The sequence below is a fragment of the Larimichthys crocea genome, chromosome XVI (genome assembly GCF_000972845.2).
Source record: "Larimichthys crocea isolate SSNF chromosome XVI, L_crocea_2.0, whole genome shotgun sequence".
NCBI classification, from domain to species: Eukaryota; Metazoa; Chordata; class Actinopteri; family Sciaenidae; genus Larimichthys; species Larimichthys crocea.
This window is the reverse complement of record NC_040026.1, coordinates 14,016,684-14,026,434: the sequence shown is the minus strand read 5'-3', so window position 1 is coordinate 14,026,434 and position 9,751 is coordinate 14,016,684. Positions and strand designations below refer to the sequence as shown.

Genomic DNA, 9,751 nt, shown 5'->3' with positions numbered 1-9,751 from the left:
CTTTGTTAGCATACTCAAAAAAATGTAAAGTTAGCTTTAATCAAATTTTTTTTTTCAACAGGTTCCACTTAAAGTTATTTCAACTAAAAAAAGTTTTAATTACAAGTTTTGTAATTAAAGCCCTAACATAACATTATTGAGTTGAAATAACTTAATACAATTACGTGGAACCTGTTGACAAAATAAATTTGATTAAAGCCAACATGAGTATAGCACCATCTGCTAATTGGACAAATTAATAAATGTAATGATCAGTAAAGTGATTACAATTAATCCTGACTGACTAAATTTCATGGCAATCCATCCAATAGTGTGCGTGTCAAATTCAACGTCAATGAGAGCTTAAAAGGCTTATGATTGTAAAATTAAAATAAAATGTCTATGCTGTTTTAAAGAGAATATTGACCATAAACTACATTTCCCACAATGCCGCTTTTGTGCCCCAAGAAGTTACTACCAGTGACCTGTGACGTGTGGAGAAAAAACAGAAGTGGTTGGACTAACGAAGTTAATGTAATAACTTGTGTTTGATTATATTTGTCTTTGTTATTTACTTGGAAGGTTTGATAGAATCTCACCGTTTCCACCGGCCCTTTGAGGGCAACCATAACGCTGATGTGGCTCTGGGTGAAAATGAGTTTGACACCCCTGCAATAGTGATTACTCAGAACTAGAAATGTCACGATCATGATGGCACTAGAAGAAAACTGCACCACTCACCAAAGCTATTAGAATTTAGTATTTATCTGTATATATCCTCTGGAGACCATGAATCTCATGCCAAAATGTGATGACAATCCACCAAATGGTTGAGTTATTTCAGTTTGGACCAAGGTAGTGGACTGACATTGTCATCTGTAGAGCCTCTTGTGTGGCTCAAAAGAATTACAATGTTTTTAGGTGGATAATTCCTACAACTACCTCAGCTAAAGTCGCATGACCAGATAATTACACAATATGTCCAAGTGGACACAGATTCAACTCCACAGTCCACAGTTTGAAAACTGTGGACTCTGGAGTTGAAACCACCAACAGCTTTAGTTCTGAACCAAAAACAAAGACGAGGACAAAGAAAAGCAGGTCGCCTCCCTTCCTAAGATATTGTCGACTATTTCATGCAGTCAAGATCTGGTAAAGGAAATGATAGGTATTGTTTTTTTCTCAGAGGATGCGATGGTACAGGTCGCTGAAACCAAGTTCACAGCCCTGCCAAACACTTTCACGTCTTTTCCTGTTGATTTCCGCCCAGCTCTTCACAGTTACGCACAAGACTGCGCTGAACGCAAGAGGGGGAAGAGATGCTCATGATTTCTGCTGATGAGCGCCGGTATCAGCACTGTGACTCATGTCTTACCATCTACTGGAACACCAGCTACTTACTGCAGTTTTATTGAGAGAGCATGGCTTAGGTGTTCTTAAAAATTCAGTTTAAAAGGATTTAACATAGCATAAATGATGCAAATGTTTTATAACTTGAAGTTTGTTTCTATAAAATTAGGCTACTTTTATAGCTAAATATCATTTCTTTACTAATATTTCCTAATGGACTAACTTTACATCTTCTTTACCTAAAATGCATTTGTCAATGGTGTAATCCATTCAAAAACATAGTGTAACTGTATCCATGTATATTATGTAATGTTTGTACCTGATGACCAGTTTAATGTAATCAATTAATCATATTTCTGAGAACAGGCACTGTTCGAAATTCAGGCTGAGCAAATACATGCGTCTGAAATAAAGTCTGATGTAACACATATGAAGTAACTATGAATCAACTTAACTGACAATCTATTAAGCGTGAACTTTATGAATCACACAAAGGTGTACTGACTTGATCTTTTGTTAATGTTGAGCGGCATGAAGTAGTCACTTTAGTATTATGATTTGTACTACTTATAAAAGGCAAAAATCCACTAACCTATAGGAACACAGTGTAGGCCAATAAAAAAACATTTATTTATTATAAACATATACCTTAAAACATCTAAGCAAGATTAAATTTAACATTAAATTGTAAAAGTCCACATAACGGCTGCCGACCACAATTCACAGGTTCTGAGCGGTCAGCAGCACCGTCCTACAAACGCTCCATTGCTGCTCAAAATCAGTATGTTGTGGAGTAAGCGTCGGTGACGGCAGGAGAAAACCTGCAAACAACTGACAGTAACAATGTTTCTTATGAGAGATCCATTTTAAAATGCTGAACGGCAAAATAACACTGTGCTGCACTTTGCACTACATCTCACAGACACCTCTCATCCTCTACGGTGTTATGAAAGAGACTGTGACTGTGTAATTATCATGGCCAAACACTGCAATTATTCAAGGAAGCCGATCTGTAGCAGGTACAAGTGAAGATGTAAATGGCAGCCATAAAAACACACACACACACACACACACACCACACAACCCACACACACACCACACCTATCTCTATATATTATATATATATATATATATCTCTATATATATATATATATATATATATATATATCATAGCTCTACTAATCTGCACTCTGAGGGCATCCTGAGCAGTGCCGGATTAGAATTAGCCATGCTTTGCAATTGGTCAGATCTGTGGAACCATTCAGCAGACATTCTAAAGAGCCATATGTGGGCTGCCACCACTGAGAACCTGAGTTAGCAATTTGCATCTTGTTAAGCCTCCCACTCAGGGCTCCATGTGTGCTTCCCTTATTGGCTTTTGATTCAGAAAGTTCACGGTGTCGCCACTCTCCTGGTTCGGGGTGGACAGGTACTCTAGTTCGTAGCCTCCGCTTCTGTTGGCCGGGCGGACCTCACACGATGGTTTTTTGTGTTCCAGGATCTGCTGCAGCTGGTGGCTGGCGTACTCAGGCTTTGTAGTGAGGGGTCCTACGGGAACCTCTATGCCCAGGATGTCGTTGACCATGTAGGGGCGAAGCCAGCCCACCAGAGGGGTGCTGCCAGGGGTGTAGTGGGTCTGTCGGTGGTAGAAGAGGAGGCCGTCCACCTGCAGCCAGAAATTCAGAATTCAAACGAACCACAGCCTGATGAGAATGTATTTCTGTTTGTTTCATAAATATATAATGCATTATGGAACATTCATAGCATTTATGTGACTAACACCAGTGTGTTTCCCAACAGTTGAAAGACAAGAGAACTTTTCTTACGTTGAAGCTGTACTCGGCTGCCAGAGCTTTGTGAATCAAGTCTGCTGTGCAGGCGGTGCTTTGGAGGCTCACAAACCGGAACTGTTGGAGCAAACAAAACCAGAGCGCCGGGTTGTTACTTCCAAACAATTTGTCTTCTTGTCAAATGTGAGAAATTGCTTTCCAATGGTGAGTTTATTCTTCAAGGACTAAGCCTGATTTAGCTCCTACTGGGCTGTACCACGCAAACACTGAAGATTAGAGAGGTGGAACTTGAACTCAAGAGTTCACTTTGGTTTCCTAAAAGCACCATAACCTTCATTATTGTGTGTAATTGAGACTTTACAGCACAATTAGGGCTGAAGGCGATAACAGGACTTTGCCTTTTATTTTCCTTTGTCTCGTTTCCCCCCTGAGGAGATTCAGGTTCAGGACTTTATTTGTCCCATATGTGGAAATAAGGTGCAGCAAGAACATACATGCAGAAACTTAAGATTATATAAACATGTCACAGTGTCTCCAATAACAATACTCAGCATTGGAAACTAGGAAGGAAAAAGAGGGCATGAAGTGAAGAGGCTCTGTTCCTGGTGTTGTTACTCACGGGGTTACGTTTGGCGATTTCTGATAGGCCGTCTGTCTCTTGGACTTTGGACTGGAGCCAGTAGAAACGGAATTCGGTCTGTTGACGAGAGAACAAGCACTGTAAACAAAAAAACCCTCCTTTTTTTGTGTAAAATCCAGAGCCAATGGGATGGGCAACGTGGCAAAAAAAGCACATCTGTGGCCCAGACTTTGCTACTTAAGCATTTAGACAAGCATTCCTGGATTGCTGGAGAATTAGAAGCCAGTTTTACCGGGCAGTCGTAGACCGGGTGGCCTCTCCAGCACATGACATCCAGGATGTAGTACGTTCTGTCCACCTCGCTGTAAATGCAGTCCAGGATCGTGTAGTCTGCACGGAGCACACACAGATACAGCACACACTAGTATAAAACACATTCATAATATTATTAACCAAATAAAAACCAGGAAAAACACTTTTGCTACCTAAGAATAACCTCAAAATACTCGATCTGCAGAGGATTACTGAGATCAGTTAGGATACCAGTGGCACAAAGGTTATCATATTTTGATATCTTCCCTTGTGCAAATCACTTTGTGGTCCCGTACAATGATTTGGAAAACATTTCAAGACAACCCCCACCCAACACAACTGTAGCTACAAGGAAGAAGCCTGTTATTTCTGCTAATAGACCTCCTTGAAACCCAGTTTGTCCCTTTTACTTCCCCTTAAAGATGCTACAAATCACTATTCTATCAAAGGGAAACAGAGTTTTATCAGTATGTTTGGTACCTTTGGAAAATTTGTGATCACCATGTTAATTCAAAAAAAAGTTCTGGAAGTGTGAACAAAGTCTGTCTCCATGCTAGGCGTTTGTACTGACTGTTCCACAAGCACATAGGTTTAAGAGTTTCTGTTTTTATGTTGCACTACATCTCAGCTCCAACATAACCTGAAATGGAAATAAACCGGCAGGTGAATGCAGGCCAGTGAATGAGCCTAATGTTGGTGGATCCCTTCCCCTGTGTTACTCCCACTGTGCTCCACATGCAACAGGCCCACCTACCTTTTCCCATGGCTGAGTTGTGTCGGTTCCCACCGGGAAGCAGGGAGGGGAAACGGTTCACACAGTAGCCGCTTTTAGTGTACGCTGCGGTGGAACCCTTCACAAATAAGACAGAGAGGACACACAAGGAAGAGACCACTGTTAGCTTCAGCTCATTCTAATTGGAAGACTTTAGTCGTGTGTTCAAGCTGTTGGCGAGAAAGAAAGACGAACAGAATACTGGCTCATTTGATTCCTTCTATTAGATGACCTTTTGGATATTTGTCTATGTAGCATTGTGAAACATCTTTGAAAAAGCTGATGATTTGGATGAATATGGCAAATATTATTCTACACTTACATAAGTGTAAAACCGTATTTGTGCCAAGCCCTGTTTGAAATATGTCAGAATGTATGTGGGTTATGTAGGAAAACTTCACAAGACTGCATGATGTCATGACTGCCGGGGTCATGAGAATAACAGGACCTCAACACATTAAAGTTTAACTCATGACAGAATTAGTGCCACAAAGTTCCCTCTCTCTCACAAAAATAAATGTCACAGATGAAACATCCGGTTCTTCCTCCAGCAGCAGAAAGCGTCTGCTGTTTTGGCTTCACATCTCGTTTAGTCATCACTGTGGTCAAAGTCTGAATAAATGAACGAGCAACCAGATGACTGTCGTCGTGACGTGACAGGCGGTTGCGTCACAGTGTCGATGTCAGTTAACACAGATACAACAAGTCTGTGTGGCAACAAAGGAAAAGTGTAGTCCCGGGGCCAGAATAACAGGACGGGCACGTCGTACCAGAATTACCAGCAATCTGCATCTAACGCTGATAAGCCTCTGATTACTCATGAACCACAATATGAGGCGAACGAGGCCGTTGTTAAACATTCAACACGGCCACAGAACACTCATGATGTTGTGACTAAACTGGAAAACCCCAAAAATGATGAGAAAGTTCTTTTTTTCACAAGAAGTTACCAAATGCTAATTTTACTTTTACTTCTCTTTCCAAGATCTAACGAGGTAGTGATGAGTGTAAGTTTAATCTCCGAGCTCCCGACTCTGAGGCCTGATAACGGTCCTCAACCCGTGGTGTTTGGAGGCACTGCTACAGATACTCCGGCTTTAGAAATGACACGCACAAACCTTTGGTCTTTTGGCTGAACGCAGCTCAGAGGGGCAGAAAATTGGTAAAATATTACACAAACGACGTACTTTCTTTACAGCGGGGATCTTTCCGGCTCAGAGACAGACAGTCCTCTGTTTCTGTTTTACAATCTAATGACATAATTAATGTTTACATCAGCATGATGATGACTCCTCTCATTTCCAAATGAATGATGACACACAATGTGGCGCAATACAACATACAGTCATTGCAAACTCTGTGCTGCCTGCGTGTCTGCTACTGCATGCTTTTGGTACTTTTTGGAAATTTTCTGAACAATTCTTTGGTGTCGAGGCCAAAACACTTATTTGATATATATTGAAGCAGCAAAAAAGAGTGGCTACTCAAAATGTAATCTCTGCCAAAAATGAGTAAAACTCAGAGAATGGGTCCGAGCCTGGACCGCGGTCCACCTATTAGTGACCCATGCTGGTAATTTTGCACCTTAGTATTATGAAATCAGCTGTAATTTTAATGAGATCAACTATAATGTTCATCTGTTTCCTCTGAGCATTATCATGCCTTCAGACACAGGTCTTAGCCAGCTGTGTATTAGTGTGGTGTGTCTAATGTGACAGGCGTACAGGTACAAAACCCCAAAGATTGCACCAACATGATTAATGTACTCAACATGTCGCTGAGTCACTCATAAAAAAAATATAAACTCTCTATCACTGGTTCAGGTCTTTTCTTCCTAAGAACCACATTATTAACCATGTGTTTTGGTGGTTCATCTTACTCACCGGCACAACTCGTCTCATTCTCTCCGATAACTGGAACGCAGCTTTGAGTTGATGATAAATGCAGACAGTACAATAATCCTCTCAAAATACTGATTCAGCATTGCTGTGATGCTGCATTCAAATCAAAGGAGATCCTGAATGCTGCCGTTCATCTTAATCAAATGTGAAAACGGTAAGACTTTCGATCGGGGCTGGAAGATGATGCATCATAAACAGCAGAGACGGAAACTAGTTGAAAAGCAACTCGCAGAATCCCAAGTGTATTTGACTGACAGCTCCATATCTGCTGAGTTATCAAGGTGAAGAGCGGTGACAGGGTTCTTACCTTCGAGGCAACAATAAGAGACCTTTTCCCCATGGGACAGACCACCATCAGCCAATCAGTGTCCAGTTCTGATGGCACGTCCACCAGCCACTCTGACAGCATGAGCTGAGGAAGGGAGAAGAAGTCACCATGTCATCTTCGAGTCAAGTCTGTTACTGTTCAAATGAGCTCTCTGGGCTGTCATTCTAGAAACACAAGCGCCCTCAGCTGGCTAACAGGAAGAATGCAACAGGAAAGTGGAACGTGCCGTCCTTCACACGTGAACAGGAATAACATCTCTGGGTAATACCACATCAAGCACTGACCTGGTTTGCATAATGTTTTGGTAACTTTCTCCTCTCCACCTCCATCCCCTCTTCCTCTGTGTCACCATTTTGCTCCCGTTCCCCCTCGTCTTCTTTCTCCATGTCCTCCTCTCCATCGCTGTCTGCCCCCGTCCAGTCCCCATCGGCCAGACGCCGCGCATGGTTGACGTAGTTTAACCTTTTGCTGAGATTAGAGATGGAAAAAAAAGGCACATTCAGATACAGAGAGGTATTATTTTAAACAATGGAAACTACCTAAAAGTAGTCATTCAAAACATGAAATGATGGCTTTAAATTGACATCAGCAAGTCTGCATTCTCAAACAGATCAATTATTATCATGTTTATGATGTAGCTGACAACTGTTACAGCAGTCTTAATAATGCCATACGAACAATACAAAGCAGAAAGACTGGGAAATGGTTGCTCTGTAGTACATAGTGGTGTACTGTGTAACTGAACTGAACCTTTTCTGCAGGTCAAGGAAGCGCCGGCGTCGCTCGCTCTGCTCCAGCACGCTGTATTTGCTCTTGTACTGGGCCAGCCGAGGATGGGGGGCGGCCGTACTGTTGGGCTCCTTGGACACAGCGAAGCTGGCCGAGAGGGCTTTGGTCAGGTCATCCATGGGGACTCTGTTAAACCAAACACGAGCAAGGTTATGTACAGTATTTTCCCCCTCTTCCCCCTCTCACCTGAGACGACTGAAGGTGCCTGTAACACAGCCGTGGGTGCTTATATTGTGAGAGCATGTGGTCGATGAGTTCATGAAGAAACACACTCGTTCATGACCTTCAGGAAACGCTTGTATTATTGGTTATACACTGCAGAAGTATGGTGTGCAAAATCATTATGACAACGAAAGTGGGGTGTTGTAGCCAATTTTGATGTGTGCCATAGGTAGTGTGTGTGGTAGGTTGTGTATGTTGCTGTTGCGATGTCACCTGAGCACCTGATGACACAGGAGTCACGTATAGGCTACATAGGGGAGTCACGGGGGGACTGGAGCTGGAGGGGATCAGTAATTGGGGCAGTTTTTGGCAGTTTTACGAGCTCGCTTTCACGTCATCCACTCATCCATTCGTTCAGTACACTCACTCAACCTTTTGTGCTTAAATGTTAGAAGCATACTTTATGGAGCAGTTTTTGCACCACAGCGTGTTGGAAATGACTTCAAGTTCCCTCAAGTCTGCACTTGAATTGTGACCCTCCTGTTTAAAATCGCCTTTTCCATCTGATTTGCATTGTCCTATTTTAACCTGTTTTTAATGCTGTATTCTTGTAATTTGATACTTTTATGGTTCTTTTTGTTTGTTTCTGTGATTTGCTGTCTACTCTCATTTATTGTAAGGTTTCCTTGGGAGACAGAAATGGGCCTATGAAATAAAATGTATTATTATTATTATGTAACACAAGCAGCCGACAGACAGCTCCTGTCCCAGGTGCTCCTCTGGTGCAGAATGAACACCCCGGCCTCTTTCAGTCTGTTCATAGCACACCGCTAACTACAGCTAGCGGCTAGCAGCATGCTAAACCCGCTAACATGACGTAGGCCGACCGGCCGTTAGTTAACGTGAACGTGACGTCGGCGTTTAAACGTCCCACTTGCTGCACATGATTATGAGGCCTGTAATAACTGCTGGACATCCGCTGTGTCAGATAATATTTCATATTAGTTCAGACATACCGTGGACATGCAGGGAGGCTGCGGCTGCTGCTGCTCTGACGTCACGCTGCCATCTTTCCCACCAGCGGCGACTTTCAGTTGGCCGATAAATGTAGGAAACTAACCCGGAGTTTCACACAGCAGCGTTCCTGAAACTTTCCCGGAGTTTCACACAGCAGCGTTCTTCTATGAGTTCTGTTCAGCTAAGTGTGTTTGTTACGTCTATAGATCTGAGTATAAATACATATTTGCAGTAGTGGATGAAGTATTCAGGCCATGAAGTAAAAGGAGCAATACCACAAAGTAGTCCTGCATTTGAAGTGTACAATTATTACCAACATAAATATTCATGAAGTATCAAATTTAAAAGTATTAATTATGCAGAATGCCCCCATGGAAGTTATTTTATTATTGTTATTATTGATGTACTGATATGAGCAGTATGGGTCTATTATAATGTAGGTTGGGACTAGTATACTGTTGGAGAGTTAAATTACAATATTACAATACACACAATTATTAATTTTACTAATAATTATTACAACCTGATCATATGATTTATATGTAAAAACTTAAACTGGGTCTGCTGGATAGAATTAAAGTAGAGTAAAGGTATAAAACAGCATCAAATGGAAAGTAAAATACAGAAAAGGTTTTGTTCTTGGTGTTTTGGTGCATAACAAACATCAAGTAAAACATAGTAAGATGAAAATCAAGTACTAAAAGATAGAAACATACTGCATGTACGATATGTTTTTAAAATGAAAAGAGCTGTACACTATGTGCAGGGATG

At 41.6% G+C, this 9,751-nt stretch overlaps 1 protein-coding gene across 1 annotated transcript; it reads right to left on the bottom strand.

The window, feature by feature from the left end:
• Positions 1-2,486: 2,486 nt before the first annotated feature.
• On the bottom strand, positions 2,487-9,112 carry snupn (snurportin 1). The gene is made up of 9 exons (XM_010735184.3): positions 8,980-9,112; positions 7,763-7,927; positions 7,297-7,480; positions 6,992-7,096; positions 4,766-4,862; positions 3,992-4,089; positions 3,739-3,816; positions 3,156-3,236; positions 2,487-2,995 (listed from the first exon to the last, which is right to left on the bottom strand). Exons 2-9 carry the CDS (start codon positions 7,918-7,920, stop codon positions 2,675-2,677), a joined length of 1,122 nt encoding a protein of 373 aa, XP_010733486.1. The 5' UTR covers positions 7,921-7,927; positions 8,980-9,112; the 3' UTR covers positions 2,487-2,674.
• Between the last annotated feature and the right edge of the window lie 639 nt (positions 9,113-9,751).

Coding starts and splice junctions, on each gene's coding strand:
- snupn (XM_010735184.3), bottom strand. CDS start 7,920: ATGGATGACCTGACCAAAGCCCTCTCGGCCAGCTTCGCTGTGTCCAAG. Junction 3,237..3,738: donor AAATCGCCAAACGTAACCCC/GTGAGTAACAAC, acceptor TTGCTCCAACAG/TTCCGGTTTGTGAGCCTCCA. Junction 2,996..3,155: donor CAGCCGAGTACAGCTTCAAC/GTAAGAAAAGTT, acceptor TTCTGGCTGCAG/GTGGACGGCCTCCTCTTCTA.